Raw genomic sequence first — 27,372 nt, 5'->3', positions numbered from 1 at the left:
TCCACTGTGGTTGATCAAAGTCGGGGTAAGCACAAACTCTTTTGCTATTCCACCTTCCTCTGTTTGTGGACGAAGGCTGGGTGCTGGGATAAAGAATTGTTGGGGCATAAGCCATGGACAGTAAGTGACAAAAAATGTTGCCTACTGTGGTTCTGTGGCCCTCCTACATTGCTTATCAATTTTTTTTTGGCTCTTAGAAAACTCTTGCAAAGGATTGTGTGGGCACAAGAACAACAGCATTTGGGGTTCCCATAGGGCATGGCTGCTGAGGTGATTGTACAGGAGATGTTGCTTAGGTGGCAAAACTATTGGGCCAAGAATATTGTTTCCTAGCTTGGATACTATGATTAAAATTCATATTGATTTAAACTTGCCTCAATCAGTTAGTATAATTAAGATGGCACTTACCCTGTCTTACAAATTTCTTCTTTATGTATATGTTTAGTTGATAAATAGAGAAGCTGTACTGATGTATTGATTGGGCAATTACAATATGCTCAGAAGTTAGGGAAGAGTTGAGATGTGGGAAAAATATGCATAGGTTCTCATAGTCTTAATATAAACAAGGTTTTAAATTTATAGTTTATATATTAATAAAAAATCTTTTTTGTATTTCTTTTCTTAGTTTTACTTGGTCTGGGTAGTAGATTAGTGTTCTTAAAGTTTTATTGTTCTATATTCTAAGAAACACACATGGCAAAGTAACTCTTTAAATCTTAGTTGTATATTTATTCATATTCCAAGTAAACACATAATATTTAAATGATGCTTACCTAAATTAATGATAATTAATCTTAGTAGTTCTTCTTTATATTTCTATGAGTCTGGGTAGTAATATATTTGTTTTCTTAACATTTTACGATTCTAAATTTGTTTATATCCCAAATAAAAACATATTTTACATGTAACATCTAATTAATAAAATTATTTTTTGTAATTCTTATTTTATTGTTTTTCTCTGTACTAAATATATTTATTCTTATAACTATAAAAAAACTCATTCCTAAAAAAATTTGTTTTAATTTGTTCTAGGTTGAGTATTAAATTTATTAAAATCTTAATATTCTAAATATACCCATATTCCTAAGTAATACTGCATATATTATCTTAACCAATAATATTTACTTAGTAATTCTTCTTTAACACTTTTAGGAATATACCAGTGTTCTAAATATATAGTCTATGCTATTGTGTGTGTATATATATATACATATAAAAATATCAAAAGAAAAAAATTGTATAAAATTACTAATTTTTGTACTCATCCAGCATTTGCTGGGCAATACTAGGAAGTTGTAGCCAAAGAGGGAAAAACTCTCCTTTTACCACAGCCCCTCCTACTCTACCCTTGCAGCCAAAGAAATTTTCTTTATCACAACTCCTCCTTGACACCAAAGTTTCACTTGCTCCAGATTTCTCTTCTTTACTGCAACTCTTTAGCCTCAAAGTTTGCAAAAGAAGAAGCAGTGCCAAGTGGTAGAAATGGAGGCCCAAGAGCTTGTGTTGGTCAAGTATAAAGGTTTATGGATGGGTATGTCAAGTGATCGTCCTTTGTAGTGTTGGATATACATGTGTGTAGGGTCTTATCCATCCTAATTTTCTTTAGGGCTGGATTAGCAATGGACTGCTATGGCTAGAATTGGAGAGCCTGCTTGGATCTCTCATATGCTGCACAAGAATTTTCCACTCATCTTTGTAGGATGCCCTAGCTAAGAATAGGTAAGATCTTTTCGTTCTTTCAGAGGAAATTCTATTTTCAGGTTTTGTGCTGGGTTTTAACACGGGAGAAGTTGGCTCTCATGGAGGGATGAGTTCACGATCCTTATGATTACCTTTTAAAAATAGGTTAAGATCATTAGGGTTGCAAATGAATCAAGAACTTGAGGAGGAGGTGTTGCAGCAGCTGCCGCTGCGCGATGTCTGGCAGATGAGAGCAGTGTGCAAACGGTGGCGGGAATTGATCGACTCCCCAGGCTTTGGCGTGCGGCATGCACAGGCAAACATTCCAGCAGCTATTCCTTATGTTCTTGCAGGCACGTTGTGCATGTTCAGGGGCAACCCATTTAACAACAGCAACGCCTTCAACTGGATAGAGATGGAAGTGTGCCCACAGTGGGGTTTCTTATAGCTCTGCTTTTTGAAATGGAACCAGGTCCTAGTAGGCAATCCAGTCACTGGATGCTTTAGAGCGTTCCCAGATCTCAGGGCTAAAGGGCTGATTTCATCCTCTTACATGGGCATCAGTCAAGACTTCAAGGAATACACAGTCTGCTTTGTAAAAAGTCGTTCTTGTGAAGAAAAAAAAGTTGAGATCAGAGGTAAGGTGAGAAGTGTCTACACAATGTTTACAACAGCTCATGTATACAACTCGAGACTGGGATTCTGGAGGGCTGCTAGCACAGCATTGGGATGGTGTCAGTTGCAGAATATGGGGAAATGGTGGGCAACACTACTTTGTATTTGCTTTGTGGTCACTACAAGAATTTGAATGATCCAGAGTATGTCGGTCTGTTCACTTTGGATTTGGAAGGGTTGAGGTTTGAATTAAAGCAGACTTGGCCATGGGATGAGCGGCTACACAGGAACAATGGTTTATTTGTTTCCTGCCATGGTCGGACAGGTGTGTTGTGCTGCACTCAATTCAAAAACAGCATGCATCTATGGTATATGCAAGGAGAAACAGGTGGTGATGTTGGAGGTGAAAATCTGGCTAAAGGTGTTGGTAAAGTATCCAATGCTATATGTTTGAATGGAGCTGTTTTATTTGTGGAGAAGAAGTCTTTATCTACAACCATTTTGAATTTATCTACTACAGATGCAGTTGCTTTCCCATTTCAGAAAAATTCCACTCTAGCAAATTTCGTAGAATTTACACCTTTGCTTTTATATTGTGTTTCTTTTTATAATATGAATTACTTAGTCTCGTCTATTACTTTTATTTTCCTCGGGCAATTTCACGACAGCGCTGGGCCAAGCGCCCGATACGAATGTGTGAGATATGCGCATCTCTTTGTTTCTCTCGCTCCTTCCAGGGTTTCCTCCCTAGTGCTCCTGATGCATGCTCTGGAGCTCCATTCTGCTTGTGATCTATAGCTAATCTCGTGTGATCTGTTTATCCTCCTCCTTTCTTCTCTTTCTTCCCCTTTTTTTCTGCAAAAGTTGGAGACTTGATCAAGAGAGAAGCAAATGGTTATATCACTATACAAAATATTAAAAAATGGAGGAATATAATCATGTCAATAATATAGAATACTTAGAAAATGTTGTTTCTTTTAATTGTGCTGTTGTTTTTTCTTCCAAATATATATATAGTTTCACTTTAAAAGGAAATAAAATATAACTCTTAGTCAACCTTTTTAGTTTTCAAAGAAATGTCGTAAAGTTTCACAACCAATCAATATTATAATTAAAATCATGGTATAAATACATTGTTTATTTTGAATATGTTGGAAAGTGCATGATTATATTTTCGAGTTTGTGTTTTCTAATGATAATTACTTGCTTAAGAATGTTTGAATGCTTTATTCTGAAGAGAAACTTGGGAATATTAAGTTTTTCAAGAGCAAAGAGTCAATAAAAATGATGCATTCTAAGAGAATTAACCATAGAAGACAACTATATTACTGAAGAATTTGCTATACCAGGTTTCCTTTATTTTTTATAGTTTTTATGCAATTTCCTTTTTATGACTGGTTTGTCTTTAATTCTATGAATGCTAAGCGTAGCACCTAATAAGGTTAAGTGCTTGTTTAGATTGCATAGCATTGAATATTAATGTTAATATCTTAGCCATTGCACATTATGATAAATGATGGGTAATGGTGTTGCCACTATATCTTACCCTCTACTCTTTATTCCATTGAGATTGTTCTAATGAAATTCCTATGAAGTCTCCAGTTTTTAAATAGCTAGAACTCTTTATGCCCTTGAGTGTGGAAAGCTCAATATATTATTTTCAGAAGTTTAATAACTTAGCTTTTAGGTTTACATGTTACAGACATCCTTTTAACTTAGAGGATATATAGAAAGTGGGAGTTGTGGTGAGATCTAAAGGATGGCAAAATCATCAACTTGTCAACTTGGGTGACTACTAGCTTTTCAGCTTCCAACTCAACACTGAGCTTGAGTTACAATTTGTAAAACAACCTTCTTCATTGAGAACGATTGACATGAAGGCAAAGCATCGTCTACTAAAAGTGGCACCAATGGATAGTATGCCTCCTACCTTTGCGTGGTGATAGCAAATGTTTCCAAGTTGTAGGGGGAATCTGGTGTGTCTGGAGACTTTGTTTACATTTCAACATATTGCACCTGTGAGTCAAGGACACCTAAGATGATCTCTATTCCCACACCCTGTCTATTCACTATGGTGACTGGCTCAATCGGATATAAGCACCCCTATCCAGAAGATCCAAGGCCCATGCCTCCTTGCCAACCATGTTGCTGCATAACCAATATTATCACTTTTGAACTGTCCTATCCACGGATGTGAGCCAGCAATCCACTCCTCATTCTCATTGACACCAATATGATCATCAATGAAGTCATGTGGTCTTGAGAAGTGAACGAGATTCACTAAATCTGTCCGAGCTTTTCCTTTTTGATCTGGCTTGGTTTTGGACCAACTGTACATTCTCCTGCAGAGGCTTGTGCTGAAAACCTTGTTGTTGTGGAGGCCAAGGAGTAGGTGTGGAAACAATAGCATGGTTTCCCCATGTCATATATTCTTGCTTTGCTCTCTAACATTCCTTATCATGGCTATAAAGCTGACAAAACTCATAAACTGATACTACTCCTGCATCAACTACTCTTCGCCCCCGGCTAGAGTATCCTTGGCCTTGGCCATGCCCAGCCTATTGTTGCCTCAATGAATTTGTCTCTATTTCTATCCGATTCAACCTCTTGGTCATCTGCTGCTGACTTTCCTTGAAAGTGCCATTAGAGAGCATCTAAGTAGAGTAAGTAGAGGAAGGAGTAGATCTCTGCCAATGCACTGTGTGATAGCCCTCCTTGTACACCGTTTTTCTTTGCTAAAACAACCTCTTGTGTTCTTGAGTGATAGCATATTGTATAACTTTGTCCAGCTTCTTCAGGCACTTCCCACAAACTTTGTGCCAAAATAGATGCATACAATTCACATATGCCTTTACCACCTGAACTCCATTACACTATATGTTCACGCTCTCACACTTATGAATATATTGTTTGAAGTAACTATAATACTCATAGATGGACTCTTGCAATAGCATCTTATACACATTGAACTTAGCCATGATGAAATCAAGTGTGTGAATTAACTCAAATCTACCAAACACTAGAAATCTCAAATCATTTCAAGATATCTTGATGACCAAAAAATCACTTGCATGCAGCTCATTCCATCACGAAATGAATCAAGAAAAACACTTTATAGACACTTCAAGATCAAGTGCTTCCACCCATATACCCCATTTACAAATCCAACACAAATCCAAGAAAGAACATGATATCAAAATCCTCAAATTCCTACATAAACCTAGCCATTTTGGATTCATTGGATAGATCATAATGTGGTGCTTCCTCTGCTACAAGAATCAGCTCAATCCACTTTATATCCTGCAAGAATTCTTGTTCCAGATTCCATGACCCAAAACCTCAACTTTTCACTTCAATCCTTTTGCAGATTCAAAGGGTGAACAAACCAAGAAGTCACTCTACCTTGTCTGGTGTACCAAAAATGTGAAGGAGAGCCTAGAATACACTAAATAATAGAATATGCTTGACATATTCTCATACAGTGTTGGACATTGTTTCATGGCCTCACACGTTTTATGGAATTGGTTCATCTTCATTCGCAAGCCATGATACAGCCTTGAAGCTCTCCATTTCATTCAGCGGATCCTGTGATGCTTCGTACGAATGACTAGTGTCTATAAGCAAGAAAAGACTTACCAAGAGCAATGAAGGGTAAGACCTCGACTTCCACCTGACAAGGAAATGCTTCATCAGCTCTTCTTCTGCCTTCTTGCCTTCCTCCGTCTTCCTTCTCCGTGAGAGTGCATGAAACTCCTGTTAGTGCTTCCCTCTTGCAATGAGATAACCTTTGCCATGCCATTTGAGAATCTACGTAGAGGCTCCTCCTGAAACAAAAATAAATACATAATGCCAGTATGAGAGGCATCTCGAGCTCCTCCATAGAACAGACTTCATTGGCGGATCCAAGCACTGGAGGTGATACAAGCATCGCAGCAGAAAACTTTGCCACCACTCTTGCAAATGGTGCAAAAATCTTTCCTCACCGCCCCCATCCAGCTCCATCTCCCCATGAAATAGGATGCCTTCCTCCCTGGACGAAAGCCTAGAACTAAAAAACAATGGAAGAAATATGAATGCCATACCTTCCAGCTCGATTGGGCTCCAGAAGCTGAGGGAGAACATCCTTCTTCTCGCTGAGAAAGTACCATGTGCTAGCCGATGCCAAGAGCCTGCATTCCATGTTGGCCCTCTATCCACTGTGGAAGCCCTCTCCAAACCATATCCTTCACGACCTCACTCCATTGATGTTATTGTTTTTATTGGCATATGTTAAACAAAATCTTTGCGGGTTTACTTTTACAATAGCCAATCTGCCTTGCGATGTCGTCCAATATCATTGAAGAGTGAGCAACCACACACAAACCACCACTAACCAATGAGTAACAGTGTAACGCTACAAGTTCCTGTAGTTTCTTAGGGATAGATCCACTCCATCTGCTTGGCTTAAATGCACTCGCCCACATCTCCCACACATTTTACCCTTAATCCAGCAAATGGAAGGGAGATGGATCTTGAGCACTTGCATCGTCCTCTTCACTGCAGCGCTATGGCGATTCCTGACGGTCTACTGGTGGCGCCCCAGGGCGATCGCGGCGCAGCTGAAGAAGGAGGGCATTCAGGGGCTTCCACCCCGGTTCATGGTAGGCCAAATAGCTGAAATCCAGAACATGAGGCGCGCCATCAAGGATCACAACATGGAAAGTTTCAGCCACGACATTTTCCATCGGGTACATCCTGCGTTGCTCAAATGGCAGAAGCAATATGGTATGTTATTGTCCCTGATGAATCTCAAAGCTTCGTTTCTGATGATCATGGTCCAGGAAAGAGATTTGTGTTCTGGTGGGGAACTGAGCCAAGGATATTGGTCTCGGAGCCTGAGATCGTAAGGGAGGTTTTGTCTAAGAAGTTTTCTCAGTTTGATAAATCGGTGGGCGGGCTGCGGGTTGCGAACTTGTTCCTTGGTCGTGGATTGGTTTGTGTTACTGGAGAGGAATGGGGTCATCACCGCCGACTCGTAGCACCGGCATTCTTTCATGAACGTATTAAAGTGGGTATTCATACTATTATCTTCTGTTTCTGATTCTCCTGGACACAGCAAATGACCGGTACAATCGCACGGTGCACGTTTCGCATGCTTGATCAATGGGAAGCTACGAGGCAGCAGAATCCCGAGATTGAAATCTCTGGAGAGGTGCGCAAGCTCACAGGAGACGTTATCTCCCATACAGCATTTGGAACTAGCTATCTCGAAGGGCAGAGGGTTTTCGAGATATTGTCTAAGAAAATCCCAGAGCTAGTCCCCAAACTCATCAGCTTTTCCTGGATTCCAGGCTTCAGGTATGCTCGATCATCTATTGAACTGAACCATAATCACTTGCTACAGGTTTCTCCCACTTCCAATCAACCTCCAACTGTGGAAGCTTCATCAGGAGTTGGATTCTCTGATCACTGGGATCATAGACGAGCGTCGGAACTCAGTGAAGTCAGGGGGGAGCAATACATACGGGAATGACTTACTCGGACTGATGCTAAAGGAGTGTGACAGCAGCAGTAATTTCACAAGCAGTGATCTGATAGAGGAATGCAAGACGTTCTACATTGCGGGCCATGAGACCACAGCCGCCCTACTAACCTGGACTTTGATGCTACTGGGAGGCTATCCTGAATGGCAAGAACGCGCCCGTGCTGAGGTACACGAAGTATGTGGCAATGAGATTCCTGATGGCGAGAGTGTCAGCAGGCTCAAGCTCGTAAGTCGATCAATATCTCCTAATTCCAAAACTTAACTTCTTGATTCTTGAACAGGTGGGAATGATCCTTTACGAAACTCTGCGGTTGTATCCACCAGTAGTCGAGATGACCAGGGAGTGTGTGGAGGAGTCTTGGCTGCAAGATTTACACGTTCCAAAAGGAGTATCTGTGTCGTTTCCAATCGTTGGATTGCATCAGGATAAGGAGCTCTGGGGAGAAGATGCAGGCCAATTCAATCCGGATCGCTTCAAAGATGGGATCTCAAGCGCGTGCAAGCATCCAAATGCTTTCATGCCGTTTTCGTTTGGGCCGCGGGTGTGCGTGGGCCAGTCGTTTGCGATGATCGAAGCCAAAGTCATTCTGGCTATGATACTACAGCGATTCTTGTTCCGGCTTTCACCGAACTACTGCCATAATCCTGCGATGAAGTTTGGCTTGAAGCCTATCCATGGAGTGCCGCTTGTACTCAGTAAAATGTGATGCATGTTCGTGGCATTAGAAGTTTATAAAAGTTATGTTTGTTAAACTTCTCCGAGTTCTTGAACCAAACTGGTTGATAAATCATCTGCTCTTTCATAGTACCTCAGAAACGCTTAGAACCATCGCGATGGAGGCCGAGGTTCCAAGAGATCTGCATCTTTTCATCCACCACCGAGTGAACTCGCAGGCTTCTTGAACGATCCAGAGCGAGATGCGGTTTGGTGTCAAGGGCGAGACGATCAAGCGCGAGATCAACCCATCTAGAACCCGTCCTCCTAACTCCTAAATCCGCCTCGAGCAGCGAGAATCTCGTCCAAAATGCCATGCTTATCAAATTCAAACTAGAGTTTAAACTGTTTATAATACTGTTTTGATATGGATACATATATTTTTCGAGCCATTGGATTGAAACAGCATAGTTTAGAATATAGCCATCAATCGGCATTATGGAATATACAGGACTGCCATAGTGGATCACATTCTAATTTGGGCTTGCATTGCTTCACCAGCCACTGCACAATAGAAACTACCCCTACAAAATCAGTGATCCACTCTGAATTGAAAGGACTTCTCTCACCCATGGGGTGTCGCTCAGATGGCAGGGATCGTTGGGGTGGAGTTACACGCTGGGCCTCAACAACGTGGTGGAGCATTGCAACAGGGTTGAAAGTGTGATGGGATCATCATGTTTTGGACGTTGTGATATGCATTATATATTTGCTCTAATATATCAATTATAACATTTTGTACTTAGTGAAGGATATTAGCATTAGCCACAACCACACCATCAACATCCACTATAATATATATCTTTTTAATTGAGTTTAATGGAATATAAAATAATTTAATATTAAAAACAAAGTACCATATGCAAAGAGTTATTTATTTTCTAAATTATTAATTAATTATTTTACACATAAAGATTAAATATAATAATGCAATGTTGAATTAATATAAAAGATAACTAATGTTAAATATAATTAAATATTTTATCTGTAGGTCACTTAGTAATTAAATCACTTCAACATTTTGGATAAGTTTATTTAAAGTTTCCCAACACTGTAAATGTAGTTATACAACATACAAAATCAATTATGTCAAAAGTAAAGATGTTTATAATATTGCAACCTGAAAGTGTAAATCTTGACCTTTTTCTATGTAAGGAAGTCTTTGCAACCATATCCACCATAGTACTTGAATATATAGATAAATAAATCTTTGCTCGAAATCAATCAAGCTAACTTTTATGTGTGGAAACAGTTCATACAAACCAAATATAATATCATTGCTATGTCTGCATCGAAGTATTGAGCCAAAAGTTTAAACATAAGTGTAATAAAAGTCCAAGAATCAAGCATTATATCTTTTTGTTGCATTCATATGTAACTTATGAGGTTATGGCCAATAGGCCTACTTATCCAAAAAAATAAATTCTTTTTAATGTATTCTTTTACATTATAACCTAATCTAAGTACATTCTAACCGAGATCATAAAATATGCTAGAATATACCTAGAAGTGTTTTAAAAAGTATCAACTGTAATATGCTAGAATATTCAGGCATATTCTAAATGTATTGAGAATTCTTCATCGTTTTTTCTTTCCTCGGTGCCAATCAGGGTGAGAGAGCTAGACAAGATCCAATCTTTCTTAGTAGCATCACATCAAGAAGAAAGAGGAAGAAGAAGAAGACATGGCTTCTCCAAGGCGATGCTCCATCCTATTTAAATGAAGGCGTTTGCTGCCAGAGATCGATCTACTCGCTCACACTGGAGAAGCTCCAGAATTCAATGCAGGACGAGTTCATTACTCACTCCTTATGGTTACCTTTTAAGAATAGGTTAAGATCACTAGGGTTGCAAATGAACCAAGAGATTGAGGAAGAGGTGTTGCAGCAGCTGCCGCTGCGCGATGTCTGGCGGATGAGAGCAGTGTGCAAACGGTGGCGGGAATTGATCGACTGCCCAGGGTTTGGCGTGCGGCACGCACAGGCAAGCATTCCAGCAGCTGTTCCTTATATTCTTGCAGGCACGTTGTGCGGAAGGATTTTCAGGGGCAACCCATTTAACAACAGCAACGCCTTCAACTGGATAGAGATGGAAGTGTGCCCACAGGGGACTTCCTTCTTATAGGAAGTGCTGGTGGATTGCTCTGCTTTTTAAAAGGGAACCAGGTCCTAGTAGCCAATCCAGTCACTGGATGCTTTAGAGCGTTGCCAGATCTCAGGGCTAAAGGGCTGATTTCATCCTCTTACATGGGCATCAGTCAAGACTTCAAGGAATACACAGTCTGCTTTGTAAAAAGTCGTTCTTGTGAAGAAGAAAAAGTTGAGATCAGACGTAAGGTGAGAAGTGTCTACACAATGTTAACAGCTCATGTATACAACTCGAGACTGGGATGCTGGAGGGCTGCTAGCACACCATTGGGATGGTGTCAGTTGGAGAATACGGGGGAAATGGTGGGCAGCGCTACTTTGTATTTGCTTTGTGGTCACTACAAGGATTTGAATGATCCAGAGTATGTTGGTCTGTTCACTTTGGATTTGGAAGGGTTGAGGTTTGAATTAAAGCAGACTTGGCCATGGGATGAGCGGCTACACAGGAATCATGGTTTATTTGTTTCCTGCCATGGTCGGACAGGTGTGTTGTGCTGCACTCAATTCAAAAATAGCATGCAGCTATGGTATATGCAAGGAGAAACAGGTGGTGATGTTGGAGGTGAAAATCTGGCTAAAGGTGTTGGTAAAGAATGCAATGCTATTTGTTTGAATGGAGCTGTTTTATTTGTGGAGGAGAAGTCTTTATCTACAACCATTTTGAATTTATCTACTACAGGGAAAGCAGTTGTTTTCCCATTTCAGATAAATTCTGATCTACCAAATTTCGTAAAATTTACATGTTCGCTTTTATTACCATAACTTGTGTTGTGTTTTTTTATAATATGAATTATTTAGTCTTGTCTATTACTTTTATTTTTCTCTTTGGGTAATTTGTATTTGGCAGACTCTTGCTTCACATAACCCTAAATCTCACAATTAGGTTTTGGGCTTAAGACCACCGCCAAGAATCACAACAATTTGTAGCAAAAGGTTAGTCTTTCTTTGGCACACTTTTTTCTGGCAAATAATTGGAAAACTCTAGATAGGCACACAGAACCAAGCACACAGTAGGTTCATATTTGTTTATATCCTTAGCCTCCACCACATATTAAATATTGTTTCGTATTTCTCTTGCAAATTTGAGTTTTTTTACAAACATGAACCTACATAAGCTATAGTTTTCTAGCTTTGTACTTGAAAAATTTAAATTATGCCTCACCTTCGTCATCTTCTTAGAACTATAAGAAATACCAATAATTTAGATAAGAATTTTGATACTAACAATTCTGATAAACACTTTGAGCCACTTCAAATTACTTCAAATCAAAATGAAATATATACACATCATGACACCATCTCCACTTTCACAAACCACACTAGCAAGTCACACTATTTACAAAGATTCACAAATTTCAACTTTTGAAATTGGTTTTTTATCAGCTATTTGTGTTTTTTGTAATGCATCACATTTTAAAGATGAGAATATTGCTATGTGTTGTCAACATGGTCAAGTGATATTGCCACCTATATTATCTTTGCCAAATACTTTACTTACGCTTTACAAAAGCTCTAATTTCAGAAGTAATATTAAACACTATAATAGTGCCCTTGCATTTGCATCAATGGGTGCTAACATTGGCACTTTAAGAGGTAATGGTCCTTATTGCTTTAGAATTCATGGGCTGATTTACCATAGTGTCATGTCATCACATTTTTCTGGTGATCAAAGTCTATCTTACAAGCAATTTTATATGCTAGATACACAATAAGCCATAGATATAAGGCATTAAAACCCATTTAATAAAAGTTGTGAGCAAGATTTCCTATTACATCTTGATACACTCTGTCATATTAATTCATACGCACAGACTTACAGAAAGATGTACTAAAGTAATCTTGGGAAAAGTCTTTGCACTTTTTTATCTGATTAATATTACTGGTGGTATCATCCTTGAGATTGATAATCTCATGAAATGGAATAAAAAGAACTTCATGAAGTAGCAATTATAGGCTGTCCTTTACATGGTGTTTATATGTTACTAAGGAATGAAGGAATAGATAATCAACATTATAATATACCACAAACAAATGATGTTGCTGTTGTTTTTGTTTGTGAGCTCCCACGTGGACGTGAAATTTGTATATATCCTATGGCAAATCATTTTAGAAAGATTTAATGTTAATTATGATTCAATGGTTTATCTTTTGATATTTCCTTTTGGTGATAAAGGATGGTATGCAAATATTTTGAATATGTGACAACTTCAAACTACATTACTTCTATATTATAGATATTGCTTATCTAAAAGAGACACACTACAATTAGGTTTCAACTAAATCTTACATGTTGGCAAGCTTACTCAACAATACATTGTTGATGCATATGTCAAAGTTGAGAGTAATAACCTATATTACTATCATACCCACCAAAAACAATTATGAGTAGAAATGTATACTAGTCTTATGGATTATGTTGCGAATTGTGCTTCAAATGAAAATATGAACCCTTGTAAAATTGTTATACTACCTTCAACATTTGATGGTGGATCTAGAGCAATGCAACAAAATTATCAAGATGTAATGGCAATTGTTGCCCATTACTCAAAATTAAATATTTTCATTACTTTCACTTGCAACCTTAAATGGTTAGAAATTATAGAAAACTTACATCCAAATGAAAGTTCTGAAGATCGTCTTGATTTGGTCTCTATAGTTTTCTATATAAAACTTAAAGAATTTTTGAAAGACACTATAAAAAGATAGTTATATCGCATATGATGCATGGACTATATGGACTTTTTTTTATCCTAATAGTCCTTACATGGAAAATTGTTCTTGCTTGAAAGGTTTTCCAAAAAAATTTAATTATAAAACAACATTTTCAGTTAATGGATATCCAGATTATTATAGACCAGATAATAGATGTACAGTTTTTAAAAATGGTTATCATATAGAACACCATTGGGTTGTACCTTATAACAAGTACCTCTGTAAGAAATATAAAGCTCATATAAATATTGAAATATGTGCAACTATAAAAGTATTAAATATCTATTTTAATATGTTTATAAAGGTTATGATTATGCCACTATTAAAATCCATTCAACAACTCAACAATATATTATCCTTACCTAGTGATATACATATTTATAAAAGTGTTGACTTTTTTGATACTTAACACCCAGAAGATTTTTTAATTGAATTCTTAAATTCCATTACTTCTTCTGGTCTTCCACCATATAAACTCTTGCTTAAAAAAAGTATCATCCTTATTCTATTAAGGAATATAGTCCATCGACTGAACTATGTAATGGTACACAACTCATACTTAAACGTGCCTTACCAACAATTCTAGACTGTGAAATTGTATTAGGCCAATTCAAAGGTACATGAGTTTTCATCCCTCGAATCACACTCACACCTTCAAACATAGAAATTCCATTTAAAATGTCTAGAAGACAATTTCCAGTGCGTTTAGGGTATTGCCTTAAATGTCAAGGCCAAACATTTGACTGAGTCGGAATACACTTGCCACATCGAGTTTTCACCCATGGCCAACTTTATGTGGCATTATCAAAATGCATATCACCAGCAAGATTAGGCATTAAAGTACAAAACATCTCACTCCAAGGATAGTTATTCCCTTTGAGTCCTACTTTCACTATCAACACAGTATATAAGGAGGTTTTATATTAAATCCTCCATGCATTGTTTGTAGCATTGAAACAAATTCTTGATTAAGAATGTTATCCTATTAGCAAGCTATTTTATTTGTTCATTAGACTTAACATTCAAAATAGTATTTGTTAACAGGACAGTATATGTTGGGCAAGTGCTAGTCTATCATCATAAGGAGGAAGTGCTGAACTTTTTAGGCTGCCGGATCCAGCTAATCGCAGCCATCTGATGGGGGGTAACTGTAAAGGGGTTATTTCTTTAACCATGTTTTATTAATTAATCATGCTAATGTTTGCTCTCGGCTAATGGGAGGTGGCCAAGCTGTGTGGGGCAAAAGAAGAAGGCACTGCAACACATGGCACATGCAAATGTGTTGACTGTAACTATGCCTGTTGCCTGTCAAACAAATTGGTTTTTGTTTGAATTGGTTTTTGTTTTTCTAGGGTTTATGAAATGGTGAGACAGACCTTACCATTGCTGCCGATTTGCAATCTAAATCTGAGGCACTATGTCAACGCCGCTAGAATGAGCCATGTCCTGGTACTGTTTGTGTCAAGATCTTGCCTCTTGCTTTCTTATGCGAGTTTCATTTTCTCAACGTGCCTGTTTAATGAGCTCTTGTATTGCTTGCTCTGCATTGTTGGGCTGTGTTGCTGCCTCTCTACACACTACAGAACCAAGCTCTGGGGCTGCCTAGATTGCGGAGCCAGGATTTTATCTCCCACTGCTTCTGCTCACTCGCGCAAGAGTTCCAGCAGTAGAAGGCTGAGAGCATCAAGTCCACTATGGTTGATCAAAGTCGGGGTAAGCACAAACTCTTTCACTGTTCCCCCTTCATCCGGTTGTGGGCAAAGGCTGGGTGCTGGGGTAGAGAATTGTTGGGGCATAAGCCATAGACAGTAAGAGACAAAAAATGTTGCTTGCTGTGGGTCTATGGTCCTCCTACATTTCTTATCAATTTTTTTTAGCTCTTGGAAAACTCTTGCAAGGGATTGTGTGGGCACGAGAACAACAGCTCTTGAGGTTCTTGTAGGGCATGGCTGCTGAGTCTACTAGTGATTGTACAGGAGATGTTGCTTAAGTGGCAAAACCATTGGGCCAAGAATATTGTTTCCTAGCTTGGATACTATGATTTAAAATTCATTTTGATTTAAACATGCCTCAATCAGTTAGTATAATTAAGATGGCACTTACCTTGTCTTACAATTTTCTTCTTTATATATATATTTAGTTGATAAATAGAGAAGCTATACTGATGTATTGATTGGGCAATTACAACATTCAAGATATGGGTTAGCTTAGTCTTAATATAAACAAATTAAACACCTTGATAAATCTTACAAATATAGAATATCAAGTTTTGAATTTATAGTTTATATATTAATGACAATTATTTTTTGTATTTCTTTTCTTAGTTTACTTGGGTCTGAGTAGTAGATTAGTGTTCTTAAAATTTTATTGTTCTATATTCTAAGAAAGACACATGGTAAAGTAACTCTTTACTAAATCTATATTACTTAAAATTAAATTAATTTATTTTGATTCTATTTCTAGGTGTTTGAGTTTATGGGTTACTTACTATTTTTTAATTTTAGGTTATGTTTGGATCTGAGTAATATATTAATGTTCTTAAATCTTAGTTATATATTATTCATATTCCAAGTAAACACATAATATTTAAATGATGCTTCCCTAAATTAATGATAATTAATCTTAGTAGTTCTTCTTTATATTTCTATGAGTCTGGGTAGTAATATATTAGTTTTCTTAACATTTTACGATTCTAAACTTTTTTATATCCCAATTAAAAACATACTTTACATGTAACATCTAATTAATAAATTTTACTGTTTGTAATTCTTATTTTATTGTTCTTCTCTGGAAGTTTACTAAATATATTTATTCTTATAACTATAAAAAAACTCATTGTTAACAATTTTTATTTTACTTTTTTCTAGGTTGAGTATTTAATTTCTTAAAATCTTAGTATTCTAAATATATCCATATTCCTAAGTAATACTGCATATAATATCTTTATCAATAATATTTACTTAGTAATTCTTTTTTTACACTTTTCGGAATATATCAGTGTTCTACATATATAGTCTATGCTATTGTGTGTGTATATATATACATATAAAAATATCAAAAGAAAAAAATTGTATAAAATTACTAATTTTTGTACTCATCCAACATTTGCTCAATACTAGGAAGTTGTAGCCAAAGAGGAAAAAACTCTCCTTTTACCACAGCCCCTCCTACTCTGCCCTTGCAACCAAGGAAATTTTCTTTATCACAACTCCTCCTTGACACCAAAGTTTCACTCGCTCCAGGTTTCTCTTCTTTACTGCAACTCCATAGCCTCAAAGTTTGCAGAAGAAGAAGCAGTGCCAAGTGCTAGAGATGGAGGCCCAGGAGCTTGCGTTGCTCAAGCATAAAGTTTATGGATGGGTATGTCAAGTGATCGTGCTTTGCAATGTTGGATATACAAAGGCTGGCTCATGTGTGTAGGGTCTTATCCATCCTATTTTTCTTTAGGGCTGGATTAGCAATGGACTGCTATGGCTGCTTGGATCTCTTATATGCTGCACAAGAATTTTCCACTCATCTTTGTAGGATGCCCCAGCTAGGAATAGGTAAGATCTTTTCGTTCTTTCAGAGGAAATTCTATTTTCAGGTTTTGTGCTGGGTTTTAACACGGGAGAAGTTGGCTCTCACAATGGTAGCTATACTGCCATGGTTGGGCAAGCGCAATTAAAGGCATTCATTTTACCAGCAGTGGATGACTTTGAACTCTTGATTTTATGTAAACACCTCTAGGTTGGCTGTGAGATTGATGTTGTCCCACCCATAGTCACTGGAGTAGTTCCCAATGAGAAATTCTTTATGTCTCTTTCTACAATTACAATTCTCTTATACAAAACACTGCAGGAAAACTAGAGCTTTGCTTCAAGTTGTCATATAACTCTTTGCCAATGTATTTGTCTTTTGGCTCAGAATTAAATTTTTTCGATAACTTCACCTTGCCAACTCGCCAGCTTTTTGCTGGGCAATTTGTAGAGCATCTTCTAAGGTTTCCTCTTACTCCTGATTTGCCTTTCTTCTCTTTCTCCCCTTTTTTCCTTCTCATCCCTTCGTTTTTTTTCCTCAGTGCTGATCAGGGTAGTCTCATTGGTGAGTGAGTGAGAGAGCTAGACAGGATCCAATCTTTCTTAGTAGCATCACATCAAGAAGAAAGAGGAAGAAGAAGAAGAAGAAGACATGACTTCTCCAAGGCGATGCTCCATCCTCCTTTAAATGATGGCGCTTGCTGCCAGGGATCGATCTACTCGCTCACACTGGAGGGACGAGTTCATGAAGAACATCACTCCACCTTTTAAGAATAGGTTAAGATCATTAGGGTTGCAAATGAATCAAGAAATTGAGGAGGAGGTGTTGCAGCAGCTGCCGCTGCGCGATGTCTGGCGGATGAGAGCAGTGTGCAAACGGTGGCGGGAATTGATCGACTCCCCAGTGTTTGGCGTGCGGCACGCACAGGCAAGCATTCCAGCAGCTGTTCCTTATGTTCTTGCAGGCACGTTGTGCGGAAGGATGTTCAGGGGCAACTCATTTACGCCTTCAACTGGATAGAGATGGAAGTGTGCCCACAGGGGGGGTTTCTTATAGGAAGTGCTGGTGGATTGCTCTGCTTTTTAAAAGGGAACCAGGTCCTAGTAGCCAATCCAGTCACTGGATGCTTTAGAGCGTTGCCAGATCTCAGGGCTAAAGGGCTGATTTCATCCTCTTACATGGGCATCAGTCAAGACTTCAAGGAATACACAGTCTGCTTTGTAAAAAGTCGTTCTTGTGAAGAAAAAAAAGTTGAGATCAGAGGTAAGGTGAGAAGTGTCTACACAATGTTTACAACAGCTCATGTATACAACTCGAGACTGGGATGCTGGAGGGCTGCTAGCACACCATTGGGATGGTGTCAGTTGGAGAATATGGGGGAAATGGTGGGCAGCGCTACTTTGTATTTGCTTTGTGGTCACTACAAGAATTTGAATGATCCAGAGTATGTTGGTCTGTTCACTTTGGATTTGGAAGGGTTGAGGTTTGAATTAAAGCAGACTTGGCCATGGGACGAGCGGCTACACAGGAATCATGGTTTATTTGTTTCCTGCCATGGTCGGACAGGTGTGTTGTGCTGCACTCAATTCAAAAACAGCATGCAGCTATGGTATATGCAAGGAGAAACAGGTGGTGATGTTGGAGGTGAAAATCTGGCTAAAGGTGTTGGTAAAGCCAATGCTATATGTTTGAATGGAGCTGTTTTATTTGTGGAGGAGAAGTCTTTATCTACAACCATTTTGAATTTATCTACTACAGATGCAGTTGCTTTCCCATTTCAGAAAAATTCCGCTCTAGCAAATTTCGTAGAATTTACACCTTCGCTTTTATTACCATAACTTGTATTGTGTTTCTTTTCATAATATGAATTATTTAGTCTCGTCTATTACTTTTATTTTCCTCCTCGACAGCACTGGCCCAAGCGCCCGATATGAATGCATGAGGTATGCGCATCTCTCTCTTTGTTTCTCTCGCTGCTTCTAGGGTTTCCTCCCTAGTGCTCCTGATGCGTGCTCTGGAGCTCCGTGCTGCTTGTGATCAATAGCTCATCTCGTGTGATCTGTTTATCCTCCCTCCTTTCTTTTCTTTCTCCCCCTTTTTTTCTGCAAAAGTTGGAGACTTGATCAAGAGATACAAATGGCTATATCAGTATACAAAATATTTTTAAAAATGGAGGAATAAAATCTTGTTTAGAAAATATTGTTTCTTTTAATTGTGCTGATGTTTTTTCTATGTATTATTTCACTTTAAAAGGAAATAAACTATAACTCTTAGTCAACCTTTTTAGGTTTCAAAGAAATATCTTAAAGTTTCACAACCAATCAATATTATAAATACAATCATAGTAGAAATACATTGTTTATTTTTATTATGTTGGAAAGTGCATGATTATATTTTAGAGTTTGTGTTTGCTATGCTTAAGAATGTTTGAATGATTTATTTGAAGAGAAAATTGGGAACGTTAGGTTTTTCAAGAGCAAAGAGTCAATAAAAATGATGCATTCTAAGAGAATTAACCATAGAAGACAACTATATTACTGAAGAATTTCTTATACCAAACAGCAAGGTTTCCTTTATTTTTTATAGTTTTTATGCAATTTCTTTTTTATGACTGGTTTGTCTTTAATTCTATGAATGCACCTAATAAGGCTAAGTGCTTGTTTAGAATGCATAGCATTGAATATTAATGTTAATATCTTAGCCATTGCACATCATGATAAATGGTTGGTAATGGTGTTGCCACTATGGCCTCTTACCCTCTACTCTTTATTCCATTGAGATTGTTCTAATGAAATTCCTATGAAGTCTCTAGTTTTTAAATAGCTAGAACAATTTTTATGCCCTTGAGTGTGGAGAGCTATTTTCAGAAGTTTAATGACTTAGCTTTTAGGTTTACATAGCTATGTTTGATAGACATCCTTTTAACTTAGAGGATAATATATAGTTTTATATATAGAAAGTGAGAGTTCCTAGTGAGATCTAAAGGATTGCAAAACATCATCAACTCATCATCTTGGGTGACTACTAACTTTTCAACTTCCAACTCAACAACTATTAGAGGATGAGCTTGAGTTACAATTTGTAGTAAACAGCCTTCTTCATTGAGACCAATTAACATGAAGGCAAAGCATTGTCTACTAAAAGTGGCAGCAATGGATGGTGTGCCTCCTACCTTTGCATGGTGATAGCAAATGTTTCCAAGTTGTAGGGGGAATCTGGTGAGCCTGGAGACTCTGTTTACATTTCAACATACTTCACCTGTGAGTCAAGGACACCTACGATGATCTCTGTTCCCACACCCTGTCTATTTACTATAGTGACTGGCTCAATCGGATCTAAGCACCCCTATCCAGAAGATCCAAGCCCCATGCCTCCCTACCAACCATGTTTCTGCAAGAGTTGATAACTAATATTATCACTCTTGAACTGTGGATGTGAGCCAGCAATCCACTCCTCATTCTCGTTGACACCAATATGATCATCCATGAAATCATGTGGTCCTAAGAAGTGAACGAGCTTCACCAATATGATCATCCATGAAATCAAATATGTGAATTTTCTCCAAATTAATCAAGAAAACATTTTCTAAACAGCTCAAGACCACCCATATACCCCATTTACAAATGCAACACAGATCCAACAAGAAATAAAGGCAAGAATATGACATCAAAATCCTCAAATCCCTACACAAACCTAGCCATTTTGGATTTATTGGATAGATTATAATGTGGCACCTCTCTTACAACAAAAATCAGCTCAATCCACTCTATATCCTGCAAGAATTCTTCCAAACATCAAATCACCCAAAACTTCAACTTTTATCTGGGACGTTCTTTTTGCAGATTCAAAGGGTGGCCAAGAAGTATGAGGTATGTTTTGACCTTGAAACCCTAAAATACACTATAAAATATGCTTGACATATTCCTCTTCATTCGCAAGCCATGATACAGCCTTGAAGCTCTCTCCATTTCATTCAGTGGTATGCTTCCTACGAATGACTAATGTCTATAAGCAAGAAAAGACCTACCAAGAGCAATGAAGGTAAGACCTCGACTTCCACTTGAAAGGGTAATGCTTCATCAGCTCTTCTTCTACCTTCTTGCCTTCCTCCGTCTTCCTTCTCCGTGAGAGTGCATGAAACTCCTGTTAGTGCTTCCCTCCCAATACCAATTATATGAGAATTTACTTAGCGGCGGCTCCTAAGTAATTACATAATGCCAGTATGAGAAACGAAAGACATTCGTGCACACTAACACAACAAACCAGGGCATCTTGAGCGAATTTGCCACCACTCTTGCAAATGGTCCATCCAGCTCCATCTCCCCACGAAATAGGATGCCTTCCTCCCTGGATGAAAACCTAGAACTAAAAAACAATGGAAGAAATATGAATGCTTCCAGCTCGATTGGGATCCAGAAGCTGCGATGGCTCAGAGGGAGGACATCCTTCTTTTCGCTGAGAAAGTACCATGTGCTAGCTGATGCCAAAAGCCTGCATTCCCTGGTGGCCCTCTATCTCGTTTCCAGCAATACCACTGTGGAAGCCCTCTCCAAACCATATCCTTCACGAATTGTTTTTATTGGCATGACTCAATGTTAAACAAAATCTTTTCCGGTTTACTTTCCTAATAGCCAATCTGGCATGGAGTTTTGGACAAGGTTCTCGCTGCTCGAAGCGCGAGATCAACCCATCTAGAACCCGTCCTCCTAACTCCTAAATCCGCCTGATCGCCTCGCCCCTTGAAACCAAACCGCATCTCTCTCTGGATCGTTCAAGAAGCCGAGTTCACTCGGTGGTGGATGAAAAGATGCAGAGACCTCTGTTGGAACCTCGGGCTCCATCGCGATGGTTCTAAACGTTTCTGAGGTACTATGACAGAGCAAATGATTTATCAACCAGTTTGGTTCAAGAACTCGGAGTAGTTCAACAAACATAACTTTTATAAACTTCTAATGCCACGAACATGCATCACATTTTACCGAGTACAAGCGGCACTCCATGGATAGGCTTCAAGCCAAACTTCATCGCAGGATTATGGCGGTAGTTCGGTGAAAGCCGGAACAAGAATCGCTGTAGTATCATAGCCAGAATGACTTTGGCTTCGATCATCGCAAACGACTGGCCCACGCACACCCGCGGCCCAAACGAAAACGGCATGAAAGCATTTGGATGCTTGCACGCGCTGGAGATCCCATCTTTGAAGCGATGCGGATTGAATTGGCCTGCATCTTCTCCCCAGAGCTCCTTATCCTGATGCAATCCAGCGATTGGAAACGACACAGATACTCCTTTTGGAACGTGTAAATCTTGCAGCCAAGACTCCTCCACACACTCCCTGGTCATCTCGATTGCTGGTGGATACAGCCGCAGAGTTTCGTAAAGGATCATTCCCACCTGTTCAAGAAGCAAGATGTTAAGTTCTGGAATTAGGAGATATTGATTGACTTACGAGCTTGAGCCTGCTGACACTCTCGCCATCAGGAATCTCATTGCCACATACTTCGTGTACCTCAGCACGGGCGCGTTCTTGCCATTCAGGATAGCCTCCCAGTAGCATCAAAGTCCAGGTTAGTAAGGTCGCTGTGGTTTCATGCCCCGCAATGTAGAATGTCTTGCATTCCTCTATCAGATCCCTGCTTGTGAAATTACTGCTGCTGTCACACTCCTTTAGCATCAGTCCGAGTAAGTCATTCCCGTATGTATTGCTTTCCCCTGACTTCACTGAGTTCCGACGCTCGTCTATGATCCCAGTGATCAGAGAATCCAACTCCTGATGAAGCTTCCACATTCGGAGGTTGATTGGAAGCGGGAGAAACCTGTAAGCAAGTGATTATGATTCAGTTCAATAGATGATCCAGCATACCTGAAGCCTGGAATCCAGGAAAAGCTGACGAGTTTGGGGACTAGCTCTGGGATTTTCTTGGACAAGATCTCGAAAACTCTCTGGCCTTTGAGATAGCTAGTTCCAAATGCTGTATGGGAGATAACGTCTCCTGTGAGCTTACGCACCTCTCCAGAGATTTCAATCTCGGGATTCTGCTCCATCGTAGCTTCCCATTGATCAAGCATGCGAGATGCGCACCCAGCGATTGTACCGGTCATTTGCTGTGTACAGGAGAATCAGAAACACTTATCAGCCAGACTTCATTGGAAGATAATAGTATGAATACCCACTTTAATACGTTCATGAAAGAATGCCGGTGCTACGAGTCGGCGGTGATGACTCCATTCCTCTCCAGTAACAGAAACTAATCCACGACCAAGGAACAAGTTCGCCAACCGCAGCACGGCCTCCGATTTATCAAACTGAGAAAACTTCTTAGACAAAACCTCCCTTACGATCTCAGGCTCCGAGACCGATATCCTTGGCTCAGTTCCCCACCAGAACACAAATCTCTTCCCTGGACCATGATCATCAGGAACGAAGCTTTGAGATTCATCAGGGATGACAAGAACATACCATATTGCTTTCGCCATTTGAGCAACGCAGGATGTACCCGATGGAAAATGTCGTGGCTGAAACTTTCCATGTCGTGATCCTTGATGGCGCTCCTCATGTTCTGGATTTCAGCTATTTGGCCTACCATGAATCGGGGTGGAGGCCCCTGAATGCCCTCCTTCTTGAGCTGCGCGGCGATCGCCCTGGGGCGCCACCAGTAGACCGTCACGAATCGCCATAGCGCTACAGTGAAGAGGACGATGCAAATGCTCAAGATCCATCTCCCTTCCATTTGCTGGACTAAGGGTAAAATGTGTGGGAGATGTGCCAGGTGGGCGAGTGCATTTAAGCCAAGCAGATGGAGTGTTATACAAGTAAGGATCTATCCATAGGAAACTACTTGGAACTTGTAGCGTTATACTGTTATTCATTCGTTTGTGGTGGTTTGATTGGATGACATTGCAAGTACGTCAATTTCAAACTAGAGTTTTAAACTGTTTATAATACTGTTTTGATATAGATATGCTCAGTATACATATATTTTTCTAGCCATTGGATTGAAACAACATAGTTTAAAATATTGCCAACAATGGAATAGATAAGACCGCCACAGTGGATCACATTCTTGTTTGGGCTTGCATTGCTTCACCAGCCACTGCACCATAGAAACTACCCCTGCAAAATCAGTGATCCACTTTGAATTGAAAAGAGATGGAAAACATATATCTTAGATGTACCACCACTGCTAACACTGCATTTACCAACTGGAATCTAAGTCCATCAATGGCTTCTCCCACCGGTGTATTTTTAATAAATTGTTCCATTTTCACAAAATAATCAAAAGTTCTCATTTGGACTTTGGTAAACTGTTAACCTATTGTACTTTAAAATGTAAGAGATAGAAAAAATGATAAATTGAAAACTCATTAGTGCTACTATTTAGATTTTGAGATGATGCTAAACCCAATTTAGCATCACAATATCAAGAAAAGTCAATGTAGTTTCTTCATTTAAAACTCAAAATGCCCCATGCTAAATTGTTCTCCATAAGTTGAATAAATGTAGAATATTTGTTGTTTTGGAAGTTGTGATATGCATTACATATTTGCTCCAATACATCAATTATAATATTGTATACTTAGTGAAGGATATTAGCAGTAGCCACAACCACACCATCAACATTCACTATATATATATATCGAGTTTGATGGAACACAAAATAATCTAATATTAAAAAGAAATTACCATATGCAAGGAGTTATTGGTTTTCTAAAATTTTAATTAATTATTTTACACATAAAAATTAAATATAATATTGTAATCACTTTGCAATTAGTAAAAAATAATCACTTCAACATTTTGGATAAGTTCATTTTAAGTTTTTCATCATTGTAAATGTAGTTATACAGCATACAAAATTAATTATGCAAAAGTTATCCACCATAGTACTTGAATATATACATTCTTCATAAGTTGTGAATAATTTTTTTCTCAAAACCAATCAAGCCAACTTTTGTATGTGGAAACAGCTCAAATATGACATCAATGCCCAAAAGTTTAAACATCTATAATAATAAGGAGGAGTTGCCAAACTTTTTAGACTGCCAAATCCAACAAATGGCAGTCATTTGATGGGGGTTATTCCTAATCAAGATATTAAAATGTGATTAAGAAAAATAACCTTTTGATTTCTTAACTCTTTGCCTCTGGAGATCCCAATCGAGGTTTTCCTTGGTTTTCTGTGCAGGTCTCAAGGGATAACTTACGTACACTTTAACATGGTTCCCTGTGGAGTCAATCTCCCACACACTCACCCTCGAGCTTCCAAGCTCCTCACCATGATCTCTGGCGGGCCACTTCAAGTTGGATTCATGGATACAGCTGGTAGGAAATAAGATTCTCTCTCTCGATCTTATAAAGAACATATGGGGTGATTTTCCAGGAGTACCACGCATCAACCTCTTGAACCCGGGCGATATCACGATATTCCCGCGGGGAACGATGCACTTTGAGATCAACGTCGGGACCAAGCCTGCGTTTTACATCTCGGCTCTCAACAGCCAGAACCCAGGAACTCTGATAAACAAGCTTTTCTCTTAACGTTTTTCTGATGTGTGTGTGTAGACAAGTGGTGGTGCGCTCTTGATGATCCCGGACAGGTCCGCTGCAACTGCGCTCAACGTAGGGCTGGACATGATCCGGAAGCTCAAGGCCAACATGCTGCCATATACGCCCCGGCTCGAGTTGGCCCCGCCCGCTGTGTGCGTTCCCGGCCGAGACATCACCACCAAGATTTAAGGTCCATTTACATTGTCCTGACTTGTTTGGCTGTAGTGTGCTGTTAACACTTCTATTTAAAGGCTGACTTTATTTCGAAGCGCTCAATCTTCCTTGCAATGAAATCAGTAGGTAGAGGGTACAGTAGCAGCACGAGACGAGCATTCTCTTTGGTAGCTTGATCAAGTGGTTGATATTGCAAAAACCACTAGGTAGAGTGTTAGGATCCTATCCCTTACACCCTAAGCCAACTGGCTAAAGGGGTGATCACTTGATTGCAGGGCCCTTTCCTTATCCTATTATCCTGACCTGGTGCCTAACAATCCTCCCCCTCGTCAGGGAATGATCGTCCGCGATCATACTTAGGCCACCATCCGGTCACCATGGTCCTTCTCTTAGGGTCTACCAAACCTTGGTTCTCCCTCTAGATCCACCATATTGAATATTCCTTTAGAATATTCCTGCCCCACTCGTCAGCCACAAGAATCGAACTGGGCTCCAATACCATTGTTAGAAGCAGCAGTACGGGATGTACTCGACGAGTTTTCTGATGTTTTTCCATCTGAACTTCCTCATGGATTGCCTCCATTACGAGGTGTGGAGCATGGGATTACATTGGAGCCGGGGACACAGCCAATTTACCGGCATCCATTTCGGTTAAGTTATGCGGAGGAGCAAGAAGTTCAACGACAAGTCAAGGAGTTACTTGAGTTTGGATTCATTCAGCCAAGTAAGTCTCCATTTGGTGCTCCGGTCTTGCTTGTGAAGAAGAAGGACGGTTCAATGCGAATGTGTATTGACTACCGCGCTTTGAACAAGAAGTTCAACGACAAGTCAAGGAGTTACTTGAGTTGGGATTGCATTTGAGTAAGGACGTTCAAGAAAAGCTTGATTCCGAGGCAACTGATCTGGCCACAGAACTTGATGAGATTCTGGTGGTGTGCAAACGGAATTTGCAAGCAGCTCAGGATAGAGCGGAGAAGTTTGCTAATGAGCATCTCCAATTCCGGGAATATAAGGTGGGTGATCTCGTCTTTGTGCGAGTGATCTTTCCGTCAAGTGAGCGGCGGAACACCTTGGTGCCTTTACGGATAGGGAAGTCCTATATTCTCTCGCATCGATATGCACTTGACAGAAAGATCACTCGCACAAAGACGAGATCACCCACCTTATATTCCCGGAATTGGCGATGCTCATTAGCAAACTTCTCCGCTCTATCCTGAGCTGCTTGCAAATTCCGTTTGCACACCACCAGAATCTCATCAAGTTCTGTGGCCAGATCAGTTGCCTCGGAATCAAGCTTTTCTTGAACGTCCTTACTCAAATGCAATCCCAACTCCACCGCTGTTCGAGGATGCCTTCCAAACATCGCAAAGTAAGGACTTAGCTTAGTTCCACTGTGTTAGCTATTGTTGTAAGCAAATTGCACCAACGGAAGATATAGATCCCATTGTCCTTGCCTTTGACCAATGCTACAACGTAGTATATCCTCCACCACTTGATTCACACACTCAGTTTGCCCATCCGTCTGAGGATGATCTCCACTCGAGAGTTTCAAAGTCACTTGCATAGCCTTTGCAAAGCTTTTCCAAAATCCACTGGTGAACTTTGAATCTCGATCACTAATGATGTCCTCCAGCAAACCAAAATCAGGAAAAACCTTCTCCAAGTAAACCGCAGCCAAGTCTGAGGCAGTGACAGTCTTCCGAAGAGCCAACAACCGCACATACTTCGTCAACCGATCC

The 27,372-nt window shown here is 39.4% G+C and overlaps 3 protein-coding genes and 1 long non-coding RNA gene across 5 annotated transcripts; 1 reads left to right on the top strand and 3 right to left on the bottom strand.

Moving 5' to 3' along the window:
• Nucleotides 1–5,736: 5,736 nt before the first annotated feature.
• On the bottom strand, nucleotides 5,737–6,518 carry LOC9641285. 2 transcript variants are annotated; one of them, XM_024675771.1, is made up of 4 exons: nucleotides 6,378–6,518; nucleotides 6,185–6,325; nucleotides 5,932–6,119; nucleotides 5,737–5,880 (listed from the first exon to the last, which is right to left on the bottom strand). In XM_024675771.1, exons 1-4 carry the CDS (start codon nucleotides 6,473–6,475, stop codon nucleotides 5,867–5,869), a joined length of 441 nt encoding a protein of 146 aa, XP_024531539.1. In that variant the 5' UTR covers nucleotides 6,476–6,518; the 3' UTR covers nucleotides 5,737–5,866. The 2 variants fall into 2 exon arrangements, with proteins under 2 accessions (XP_024531539.1, XP_024531538.1); XM_024675770.1 differs by having other exon boundaries at nucleotides 5,737–6,119.
• A 196-nt stretch (nucleotides 6,519–6,714) lies between these two features.
• LOC9641284 (cytochrome P450 709B2) lies at nucleotides 6,715–8,572 on the top strand. Its single transcript, XM_002970846.2, has 5 exons — nucleotides 6,715–7,059; nucleotides 7,116–7,342; nucleotides 7,391–7,632; nucleotides 7,679–8,045; nucleotides 8,101–8,572. Exons 1-5 carry the CDS (start codon nucleotides 6,789–6,791, stop codon nucleotides 8,524–8,526), a joined length of 1,533 nt encoding a protein of 510 aa, XP_002970892.1. The 5' UTR covers nucleotides 6,715–6,788; the 3' UTR covers nucleotides 8,527–8,572.
• A 12,235-nt stretch (nucleotides 8,573–20,807) lies between these two features.
• On the bottom strand, nucleotides 20,808–21,452 carry LOC112346545. The gene is made up of 2 exons (XR_002992476.1): nucleotides 21,175–21,452; nucleotides 20,808–21,054 (listed from the first exon to the last, which is right to left on the bottom strand). It is a non-coding gene; the product is annotated as an uncharacterized LOC112346545 (long non-coding RNA).
• A 378-nt stretch (nucleotides 21,453–21,830) lies between these two features.
• On the bottom strand, nucleotides 21,831–23,671 carry LOC9633168 (cytokinin hydroxylase). Its single transcript, XM_002970698.2, has 5 exons — nucleotides 23,372–23,671; nucleotides 23,086–23,312; nucleotides 22,775–23,016; nucleotides 22,361–22,727; nucleotides 21,831–22,305 (listed from the first exon to the last, which is right to left on the bottom strand). Exons 1-5 carry the CDS (start codon nucleotides 23,640–23,642, stop codon nucleotides 21,880–21,882), a joined length of 1,533 nt encoding a protein of 510 aa, XP_002970744.1. The 5' UTR covers nucleotides 23,643–23,671; the 3' UTR covers nucleotides 21,831–21,879.
• Nucleotides 23,672–27,372: the final 3,701 nt, after the last annotated feature.

The sequence above is a fragment of the Selaginella moellendorffii genome, unplaced genomic scaffold (genome assembly GCF_000143415.4).
Source record: "Selaginella moellendorffii unplaced genomic scaffold, v1.0 SELMOscaffold_15, whole genome shotgun sequence".
Taxonomy (NCBI): domain Eukaryota; kingdom Viridiplantae; phylum Streptophyta; class Lycopodiopsida; order Selaginellales; family Selaginellaceae; genus Selaginella; species Selaginella moellendorffii.
The sequence above is the reverse complement of the archived record's forward strand: the minus strand, read 5'-3'. Positions and strand labels throughout refer to the sequence as shown.